The sequence below is a fragment of the Phyllostomus hastatus genome, unplaced genomic scaffold (assembly GCF_019186645.2).
Source record: "Phyllostomus hastatus isolate PE091 unplaced genomic scaffold, TTU_PhHast_1.1 phas_contig_5, whole genome shotgun sequence".
Classification (NCBI taxonomy): Eukaryota; Metazoa; Chordata; class Mammalia; order Chiroptera; family Phyllostomidae; genus Phyllostomus; species Phyllostomus hastatus.
The window spans coordinates 580,034-591,297 of record NW_025333897.1 but is presented as its reverse complement, the minus strand read 5'-3'; the positions used below and the strand labels follow the sequence as shown (position 1 = coordinate 591,297).

Below are 11,264 nucleotides of genomic sequence, written 5' to 3'. Positions count from 1 at the left end.
GCTCTTGCTGAATATTGGACAGGCTTTTCTATCAGATATGGAAGATATGCAAGTTTGTATTTTTAGGTGAGCCTCGCTAGCCTGTGGCCCCATGAGAGTAGCAATAGTACTTTCTCTTAGGGTTGTTGAGATCATTTGAGAAGATGAGGGGGCTGTCCCCTGCACTCAGGTAGAGTCTGTTCCCTGATGGTTCCTTCTGGGCACAATAGGGGGGCACTCAGCGGGCCATCAGGCAGAGCTCATAGGTTGGGGGGATGTTGCCAAAGCCTGAGATCTTGGGGGGTGATATCGATGTCAGCAGGTGGCACCAGTGGGCGCAGGGAGAAATTCTGAAGGATGGAGGTGAAGTAGAGGAAGAGTTCCATGCGGGCCATGGCCTCGCCCAGGCAGATGCGCTTTCCTGTGAGCACATTGGAAGAGAGGAGGGTCAGTCACACTTGCACTGTGAGAGCAGAGTCATGGGGAGCCTTCTGACCCCACCACCTCCTGAGTCTCATCTACTTCCTCAGCCTCTCTGGGGTCATGATAGCACCCACTTTATGGGGGTTATTATAAAGACTCAGTGGGTTTCTAGAGTTAGTGCTCAGCTAGCATCTGTCACTCAACATGTAGCAGCTACTTGTCTGATGGCTTGGATGCCATCAGACTCCAAGATGGAATGCTTGTAAAGGATACTCAAATAGGAAGTATTCTGCTTATTTCAATTTCTTAAATGTTTATCAAAAGCTTACTTGGTTCCAGACACTGTTGAGTGGGGGGAAATACCAAAAGCACACCCTTAAATGGTTTCAGTCACTCTTCCAGTGTTTTGGAGAAGTTAATCCCCATTTTATAGAAGGAGAGCTGAGGTAACTCCCCTATTGGCCCCACTGTTTGTTGCATCCTGTTTCCTAGCCACTGGTCACTTTTGTAGTACAATGGTGCATGTGACTAATTCAGATGACATATTTCAGACAGAAAGGGTAGGAATGGCAAATTTCAGACAGAGAGCAATGAATGCCAAAAACTAAAGTGGTTTTTATCTGGTCCTTAGCAGAAAAAGTTTGCTGACCCCCTGTATAGTACCATTCCTTTTTTTAATTATAGGAGTCAATGATTCTAATATTCTATGATTCTGGGATTCTAGGACTCTTTAAAATGCCACACAACTTTCATTTCAGATCTGAACCCAGTCCAGACCAATGATTGGGGGCATATCACGCATGTCCCTGGGGGGAACTCAGACCACGGACACCTACCAGAAGAAAAAGGCACAAAGGCTTCATTCTTCTTGAAGCGACCCTGCTCATCCAAGAAGTGTTGGGGATAGAAGGCATCTGGGTAGCGGAAGTATTTGGGGTCTTTGAGAACTGAGCCAAGCAGGGGGAACACGTCAGTGCCCTGAGGTGAAAATGGAGGCAGTTAGGAGAAATCAGTTTTGGAGCATGGGATAAAGAACCAGCTGATAAAGGGGTGCAGTGGAGGGAAAAAGGGTGCCAATGACTGTGTACTCCACCTTGGGCAGAAGGTAGCCTCGGAAATGAGTGTCCCGAGTGACATTATGTGGTACACCCAAGGGCACAATATCTATCACTCTCTGTATCTCATGGATCACAGCATTTGGGTAGGGCATCTTGAGTCGGTCATCTACACTTGGTATCCGATGTGGTCCAATCACCTGGTCAATCTCTTCATGGATCTTTGCTGGAAAAGGCAAAAAACCATAACAGACAAGGATGCAGGATGTGTTTTGGGGGGATAGGATTGGGTCATGGGTTTGTTTCTTAAGTACCTGCAGATCCTGAGGGAGAAGGCCATGTGTGTTTGGACTGCCTCTTTATTAATAATAAGTGACATGTTGGTGGGATTAGTAAATACTAATCAGGTCATTGGAAGGCACAAAGCCTAGGGCCCTAAATGACATTTGGGCCACTTTGTCTTCACCTTGAAGAAAAACAAAGGAGCCATGGGAGGCTGATAAGCAAGACAGTGTCCTGGTTGCAGCTGGGTGTTCAGACACAGAGTTTCAACAAGACAGGAAAGAGGCACAATAGATAACTAGGCCAGGATTGAAGCACATGTCAACAATTATGTGACAGTGTTAAGAACAGTATAGGTGCAGTCACCCCTCTGCACTTCCTGGATGAGTAAACTTGGGGCAAATGACTTTAACCTCTGAGACTCTCTTTCTTCATTTTCAAAGTAGATATCATGATCTAACAAGCTCTTAGAATTGCAAAGTTTACATAAAATCCAGTATGTAAGTAACTAGGACCCAGTCCACAGAAAGTGTTCATCATATCTGAATTCTTAGATTAGCAAAAGATGTCATGGACAGTGGAAGAGAGACTAGAAGAGTTTGAGGGGAAACAAGTTAGTCTTTCTCTTCATCTGTAATAGAAAAAATTATTGGCTTACTTTGAACTGCATGAGAAGGAAGAGGGGCTGTAATTGGAGATTTTCCTTAAGCAAGTAATGAGCTCCTCATTTCTGGAGTTACTTAAGCAGACCAGATTCCTATTTATTGGGGATGGACTCTATTTGATTCTGGCACTATAGTCAGCTAAATAATGGACATGAAAGTTATCCAGCTCCTAATCACTGGAACCCTGTCAATGTGACCTTATATGACAAAAGGGACTATGTAGATATAATCAAATTAAAGATGTTGAGATAGGGAGATTATTCATAATTAATAAGGTTGACTCTTAATATAATCAGAAGTGGCTGTATAAGAAAGAAGAGTAAGGTCAGTGTCAGAGAAGGAGATGTGACAATGCAATCAAGAGAGATTTGAAGATCTTTGCTGCTGACTTTGAAGGTAGAGGAAAGAACATGAGCTCAGGAATGCAAGGAACACAGCTCTAGAACCTAGAAGAGTCAAGGAATCAGGTTCTACCTTGGTTCGGCTGAGTGAAAGCCTATTTGAACTTCTGAACTGCAGAACCATTTAAAAGATTTATGTTGTTTTAAGCCACTAAGTTTCTGGCAGTTGATGACAGCAGCCATAGGAAATCAACACAGGCACCAAGTAGATTAAATTAAATGGCTTTCTAAGCCTGAGATCCCAAGATTCTGTGTCCTGAGATTCTGAAGTGTGAAGAATCTAAGGCCATAGGGTTCCAAGGTTTCAAGGTTAGATCTGCTTTGCTGTTGGGAGTGGGAGTCGGGTAAGCAGCTCAAGTGAACACTCACCTTCCACCTCAGGATGCTTCATTAACAGCAGAAATCCATAGCGTAGTGTAGAGCTCACAGTCTCTGTGCCAGCAAAGAAGAGGTTGAGAGTGGTGAGGACCAAGTTCTTGAGGGTGAATTCTGTGTTGGGATTATTTTTATCCTGAAAATGACAGCAAAAAAAAGAAATGGAATCACGTTTTTTGTCTTCATCTTCTTATTTTTGCCTTTGTATATGGTAGGCCTTTGTGAAAACACAATAGATGGGAAAACCAAGGGGGTATCTGGGAAAAGAAACAGCCAAAGCAAAGGTCCTGAGGCATGGGTGAGGCTGGTGTATTAGAGGAACAGCCAGGAGGAGGACAGTGTGATTGGAGTAGAGTGAACAATGAGAAAAGTATAAAGAGAAGAAAGTAGAAATTGTCTTGTTAGATTTGAATGTTCTATGACATTAGGGTATATCATTTTAAACCACAGGTGGCAAACACAAGGCCAGAGGGCAAAATCCAGCCTTCCACCTTGTTTTATCTGGCTCGACACCTTGCTTCTACCCGGTGACAGCACTGAGCTCTCGCTTAACTGTTACAAGGTAGTTACATTCATACAGTCCTAAAATTACATTCAGCCCTTTGAAGGCACCCGGGAGGCTGATGTGGCCCCTGGTGAAAATGAATTTGACAACCCTGTTTTAAACTTTCTAGTGCTGCTATTTTATATTAAAATATATAGTTCTAAGAATCTATGATACAGAAGTATTAAGCCTCTAATTTCTACATTTCTATGGCTTTTAAGTTTGTTAAGTTTAAAAACTTTATATGTCGAAGCTTCTCAAATTCTAAGACTAAAGACTCATCCTTCTTTTCTACAGCTGTCTCTGGCAGTTTATACATGATTAGAAAGATGTAAGGTTTTGAGTTTCCATATTCTTAAGGTTTTTTATGTTCAAAGTTCATTTTAAAAGTTTAATAGTTTGTGCCTTTACAGTTTTTAGATCTCATCTATGAATGAAAGTACACCACAAGAAACAATACTTGCCACATTTTTTTTTATCTCTACCATGTCTACAAATGAGTTAAAAAGTTACAGGTAATAAGAGTTGAGCAGATGACACAGGGTTGGGGAAAGGGGGGTGAGATACCTGGTGCATCTTGATGAGGAAGCAGTCAATGAAGTCTCGAGGGTTCTGTGGGTCAAAGGATTCCTCGTTGATCTTGACCCTAGAGGCAATGAAGTCCTTGAGCCCCTCTACCAAGTAGTAGATGCGATTGTGCCTCCCTGGCAGATATTGCATTATTCCGGAATACATGTCATATAGCTGTTGGGAACAGGCAAAGGGAGTTTGTCAGCAATGAGCACCCAAGGCCAGCCTGGGCTGAGTCTGGAGTTAGATAGCTGGACTCAACATCCAGCACTAGGACTGAGAACTAGGTGAGTCCGTTTGCTTCTTGGAGATTCAGGGTATATTGATACTTGCCTCCCAAGATTGTGGGGGACTTTTATGCAAGATAGGCAGGTAGTTAGTTATTTGAGTTTGGGGGTAGACAGAGAGGTGTCTGGTAGGCACCTGTGCCCAGGGTGTGCTCATTTCAATGAAGCTCTGGTTGATCATCTGCAGCAGCTTCTGGAACTGCTTGTCCTCATAGTCAAAGCGGCTCCCGAAGACAACGGAACTGATGACGTTGGAGACAGTGCGGCTCAGGAAGAAAGTGGGTTCGGTGGGGGCACCTGGATGGTGGAAATTGTCTATGTTGGAGGCAATAATCAGGAACATGGGGTGCGGAATGATTCAGTCATGGATATGAGTCCTGAATCCACTATCTAATAGCATGCTTTAGTTATTTCATTTTTTGTGTTTTGAGTGGGTACCCAATATGCAAATAGGTTTAGTAACCACTTCACTGCTTCATGAGGATTCAATATAACTATCCATGTAAAATGCTTAACACAATCTTTGCCATGTAGTAAACAGCTAGTGGAATTTAATCATTACTTTCTGGTATTGGTATTTAATTGTGTTTGTGCTGGAGAGTCACAGATCTGGGAAAGGAGCTGTGGTGAGGGACACATTTTACAAAATTGGATAGCTGGAGTCTGTCTATCTCTGTCAATAATTCCATTCAACCTATTAAGAAAATCTTCCCATTGGCCACAGCTGTGCCATCTGTAAACCAGGATGCTTGTCAGGATGGTGGATTTAGGGATGATTTTCCCAGAACAATGCCTATATTCACAAATATACAATTTTGCAAATAATTTCTGGGGGTACATGGACATTCAAAGCTTTTATGTAGACTATTTAGTACCATGGAGCCCAAGTAAGGAATCTCTGATTTAGAGAAATCATCACTATTTCTGTCTCTTAACTATTTATCTTCACTTTTCTCAGCCTCTGTGTCTTTTTTCTCTAGACCTCAGTAGTTCCAGATCTTATTTTTGGGTGGGGATTCAATTGCTTTAAAAATATAATGAAATGGACGACTTCCAGCCAAGATTGCGGCATAGATGTATGCACTGTACCTCCATGCACAACCAAGATTAGAACAACAACAATTTAGAGGCAAAATAAGACCCAGAAATGATAGAGAATTTATTTGAATGGAAGTTGGATAGCCAAGAAGCTGAAGTAGACCCGTTCATCCAGACCTGTAGTAGGGGTGGAGAGGAGCAGCTGGGTGCGGGTCATGGTGTGCAGAGAACAGGGAGAACTACGTGAGTAAGGCAACCGGGAGCGCATAAGGCCTCTGGGGCACGCAAGATCGCAGCAGGTGGACCCTGAGTATGCAAGCGGCAGCTGGCATACCCAGTGAGGTGGTGATTGTGGACCAAGGCAGAGCATGCAACCCAGGATCCCAGGTAAGGGACTGAAGTCCCAGGAGAATGGAGCTACCACCATTGTTCCCTCCTGCCCCCGCCCCCCATACAACATCACAATGTAGCGAGTGGGGTGCCCAGCCCTGGTGAACACCTAAACCTCCGCCCTTCACTGTAACAGGAGTGACCAGACCAAAAAATAAAAATAAAAAAGAGAGAGAGAGAGACATGTCTCAAACAGAAGAACAAATCAATGCCTCAGGACTCATACTTTTGAGTGACTAAGAGATAGCCAATTTATCAGATGCACAGTTCAAAACACTGGTGGTCAGGAAGCTCACAGAATTGGTGGATTTTGGGTGTAAATTAGATGAAAAAATGCAGGTTACCATAAAAGAGATGAAGGAAAATGCATAGAGAACCAATAGTGATGGGAAGGAAACTGGGACTCAAAACAACAGAGTGGACCAGAAGGAAGAAAAAAACAACCAAACAGGAAAGAATGGAGAAATGAGAATTCAAAAAAATGAGGAGAAGCTTAGGAACCTCCAGGACATCTTTAAACGTTCCAACATCTGAATTATAGGGACACCAGAAGGGGAAGAAGAAAAGCAACAGATTGAACACTTATTTGAACAAATAATAAAGCAGCACTTCCCCAATCTGGCAAAGGAAATAGACTTCCAGGAAATCCAGGAAGCTCAGAGAGCCCCAAAGAAGTTGGACCCAAGAAGAAACACACCAAGGCACATCATAATTACATTACATAAAAACGAAGGAAAGAATCCTAGAAGCAGCAAGAGATAAGGGGACAGTCACCTACAAAGGAGTTCCCATCAGAATGTCAGCTGATTTCTCAAAAGAGACCTTATAGGCAAGAAGGGGCTGGAAAGAAGCATTCCAAGTCATGAAAGACAAGGACCTATATCCCAGATTACTCTATCCAGAAAAGCTATCATTTAGAATGGAAGGGCTGATAAAGTGCTTCTCAGATAAGGTCAAGTTTAAGGAGTTCATCATCACCAAGCCCTTATGTTATGAAATGCTACAGGGACTTATCTAAGAAAAGAAGATTTGAAAAAACATGTATAGTAAAAGGACAGCAAACTCACAATTATTGACAACCACACCTAAGGCAAAACCAGAAGAAACTAAGCAAACAACTAGAACAGGAACAGAACTACAGAAATGGAGATCACATGGAGGGTTAGCAACAGGGGAGTGGGAGGAGGAGAGAGGGGGAAAAGGTACCGAGAATAAGTAGTATAGATGGTAGGTAGAAAATAGTTAGGGGGAGGATAAGAATAGTATGGAAAATGTAGAAGCTAAAGAACTTATAAGTATGACACAAGGGCATGACTAAAGGGGGGGAATGTGGGTGGGAGTGGGTGTTCAGGGTGGATGGGAATGAAGGGGGAAATGGGACAACTATAATAGCATAATCAATAAAATATATTTTTAAAAAATATAAGAAATGGGTATATAGTTTTAGATCCTTGAGTTGAAAACTTCCTAAAGTTCTATTTTGGAACAATATTAATATACTTAAAACTACTGAAAAGTACCTTTAGGAATGGTAAGGATGGTAAAATTTTATGTCATGTAATTGTTTTAGCACAATTGTGTGTGTGTGTGTGTGTGTGTGTGTGTGTGTATTTAGGTATACATGTAATTAAATTTGGTCCTGTCACCAGAAAAAGGCATACACTGACATATTGCCAAAGTCCACATATGATGTCAGGAACTTACAAGCTCCCTGAGATCTGTTGATTAAAGTCCCTGGACAAGTGGTCTCTAGGGGTCCTTCATGTTAACTTTTAATATGGAACCTGGCTAGAAATCTCAGTAAATCCTGTCTCTTTCATCCTCTCCCATTCAGAGCTTTCTGACACCAAGGCCTTTCTTCTCATGACTGAGCTCTCTACCACCATCCAGTCACCTTGTAGATGCTCCCCCTCTAGGCGCCCATACCCTTGGTCTTCCATAATTCCTCTAATAGGAAGCCAGCCTCCTCCTGGATCCACTCCTCAATGCTGCGCTTTCCCATCCCGAAGTCCCGAAGAATGGCCAGAGAGAAGCGTCGGAGAATCCTCCATCGTTCTCCATTAGCCAGAGCTACACCTGCCAGAATCTCAGTGTCAGGCTTCTGCCTCCTTCCCCTTCCTGTGTCCAGCTCTTTGCCAGACAAGGATGGGGAGAGATTATGAAAGCTCTAGGCTCTGCTCTTAGGAAGCCCCTCCCAGCCCTCCAGGCTTGATGGGGAGACTAAAGGTTCCTATATGCAGGACCCTCAGAAACAGTCTAGGACTGAGGTGGAGAAAGGGAATCAGGCCAGGAGTGATTAAGGAGACAAAGGAGTTTCCTCCAGGATAAAGACCTAGAACTGGATGAATGGGATGGATACATAGGAATATGGGGGAAGTATAGAGAGGATGCTATATATAGAACCCTGGAATGAGAAGACTACTTCTGTTTCCTATATACCACTTAGATTCTGGTTTTGTAATCCTTACCCAAGAACATTTTTTTCATTGCTTTTTAGAGAGAGGGGAAGGGAGAGGGAGAAACATTGATGTGAGAGGGAAGCATCAACTGGTTGCCTTCTGTGTGCATCTAGACTGGAGACTGTATGTGCCCAGACAAAAGACTGAACCCAGGCATGTGGTTATGGGTTCAGCTCCTGTCTGGGAACTGAACCCATAACCCTTTGGTTACAGGACAATGCTCCAACTAACAGAGTCACAGAGGCCAGAGACCATTTGGATTCTTTAGACATACATGCACATAGAACCTCACACCTGTACAACAATATACCTACACAAAAGGAGTTAGCTTGTAATAAGAAATGTTTTTTTTAAGGATTTTATTTATTTATTTTTAGAGAGGGAAGGGAGAGAGAAAGAGAGAGAGAGAGAGAGAGAGAAATATCAATGTGTGGTTGCTGGGGGCCATGGCCTGCAACCCAGGCATGTGCCCCAACTGGGAATTGAACCTGCAATGCTTTGGTTAGCAGCCCATGCTCAATCCACTGAGCTATGCCAGCCAGGGCTGTAATAAGAAATGTTTAGAAATTATCAGACATGCGTGGATTGGTGAATTAATGTTTGGAAATGTAATGAAATGATTTTGGTGGATTATCAAAAGGTAGAAAGATTTTATGACAGGAATGATTGATACATGGATGGATGGAAGACTTAATGAATGAGTGAAGGATTAATGGATGGTTGGAGATAGGTGGATAAATGGTTGGAAGGATGAATTATGGACAGAAAGGTTAATAGATAGATGAATAATGGAACAGTCAATGAATGGATGAATGAAATGATGGATAGAGGGATAAACGGAAAGTTAATTGATAGATTCATAGATAATTGGATAGAAAGATATTTGCATAGAAAATCTAATTAATGAATGAATTTTTGGTGGATGAATGGATCATGGAAAATGGATGAATGGAAGGAAAAGCATAGGGAGATATGAAAAGAATAGTGTGAGGCTGCTTGGAATTAAAAGGTGTGGGCATTTAGGGATGGATGCATATGTAACACTAGAAAGGTATCTACCTAAATCAAGGAGACAGAGACCTATGAGTTGTGTGTGTGTGTGTGTGTGTGTGTGTGTGTGTGTGTGTGTATGATAAAAGATTGGGTATGAGGACTTCAGTGGGTACACAGTGTTACTAATCCATTAAAAATGAGAACAAAATTAATGCAGCAGGTATTCTAGAGTCAGATGGTTAGGTCCAAAGTAGAATGGTTCTACCACTGACTGTGTGATATTACCTAACCTTTCTTACCCTCAGCTTCCTGATTTGCCATGTTAGTAAGATGTTAATAGATCTCTGAAAGGAATCAGTGCAATAATTCATGTAGAATATTGATCAAAGAACGTGGGACAGAGGAAGTACATTATAATCATTTTGCTTTGTTGTTGGTTGTTGTTGTTACTTACCATGACCTTGGAAGTTTAGCTCTACTGAAGCCAATTCTCCACGGCCGCTGAACTCTTCTGCTTGGTCTACCAGGGCCTCCTTCACTGCTTCATGTCCACATAAAACAACTACTGGCCGGGGACCCATGTACACAGTAAAGACTGGGCCATATTTTTCCCTGAGCTTGGAGTGAAAGAAGACATAAGAGGACGAGGCTGATTGGAGCACTGAGTAGAGATCAATGAAGGATTTTAGGACATGGAGATTTCAAAGGAATGCAAAGGTGGGAATAACAGATACAGATAAATCTTGGACTCTTGTGATCCTAGGCCAGACTCCCCAATGACTCCACAAGCCTTAGTTTCCTCATCTGTGAAATGATGAATCTGGGTGAGATAAACACCAAGTTCAATTCTTCTCTCTCTCAAATGTTAAATTTCTAGAATCCTAAGATTTCATGACATTCAGTCTCAAAGTTCTAAGATAATTAGCCTATAAGAGTTACTGTGTTTAAGGATATAAGGTACTGTGAGTCCAAAGTCCTGAGACTGTGAGAGTCTTAAGTTCCAATGTGCTAGGTGTGTGTCTTCCCAAGAGTCTAAGAATCTGACATTTCAGAATTCTGAGGTTCATAGAGTATGTGTTTCCAAGTCTGTTTTAGAAGTTAGAAGGTTATACATGTATTTGTCTATAGAATGAGTTGCTTCCAGCCCTAAGAAAAGCAGACAGACTCACCTTCATGAGAGACTGAAAGGTGGCATCTGTACGGATTTGTAACAGGTTCCCCAGGAAGGGTATTGGTGTGGGACCTGGAGGCAGTTTTCCCCCCTTGCTGATCCACTTCCAGGCAATGAGGATGAGCAGACAAGACAAGAATGTCAGAAGCATGGTGAAGGTCCCTCCCAGCTCCATGGTGCTAGGCTGAGGGGTTGTGTCTGTGGCATCAGATCCTGCCTAAATATGTTCTGGGAAATCAGTGATCCAGAAATCTGAACATTTTGGCATTCGAGTTTTCCAGATATGGGTACCATCAGAGAAGAGATCACTTTAGCTGGGAGGCAGTTATATAACTGATAATCTCCAATGTGAACAAAGGTGGATTGAAGTCACCCAGGTAAAACTACTGGGAACATTCCTTTCTTTATATTTTTAGTCCTTCAGTTCTCCCTCAGTTCAATTCTGTGTTCAACATGTCTTGGTAGGGTGTAGGAAGCACTGAAAATCATTATTAGGCTACTGCATTTAGGAATTAAACATTTGGGTTCAAATTTCAGCTCCATCTTTTCTCTGCTGGGCCAGGGATCTAACCCTCTTGGCCTTAGTATCTCCATCTGAAAAATAGGGTCACCAAACCATTTAAGAAAGTCTT

At 42.4% G+C, this 11,264-nt stretch overlaps 1 protein-coding gene across 1 annotated transcript; it reads right to left on the bottom strand.

Annotated features, from left to right (window-relative positions):
• Window positions 1-239: 239 nt before the first annotated feature.
• LOC123823792 (cytochrome P450 2G1-like) lies at window positions 240-10,807 on the bottom strand. Its single transcript, XM_045846798.1, has 9 exons — window positions 10,631-10,807; window positions 9,916-10,078; window positions 7,936-8,085; window positions 4,718-4,878; window positions 4,292-4,468; window positions 3,175-3,316; window positions 1,496-1,683; window positions 1,239-1,380; window positions 240-400 (listed from the first exon to the last, which is right to left on the bottom strand). Exons 1-9 carry the CDS (start codon window positions 10,805-10,807, stop codon window positions 240-242), a joined length of 1,461 nt encoding a protein of 486 aa, XP_045702754.1.
• Window positions 10,808-11,264: the final 457 nt, after the last annotated feature.

Bases quoted from the DNA above. Each gene is read 5' to 3' on its own strand.
- LOC123823792 (XM_045846798.1), bottom strand. From the start codon at position 10,807: ATGGAGCTGGGAGGGACCTTCACCATGCTTCTGACATTCTTGTCTTGT. The intron at 8,086-9,915 runs GTAAGTAACAAC...AGATTCTGGCAG, and splicing joins GCTAAACTTCCAAGGTCATG to GTGTAGCTCTGGCTAATGGA. The intron at 3,317-4,291 runs GTATCTCACCCC...TGTCATTTTCAG, and splicing joins TCCTCATCAAGATGCACCAG to GATAAAAATAATCCCAACAC.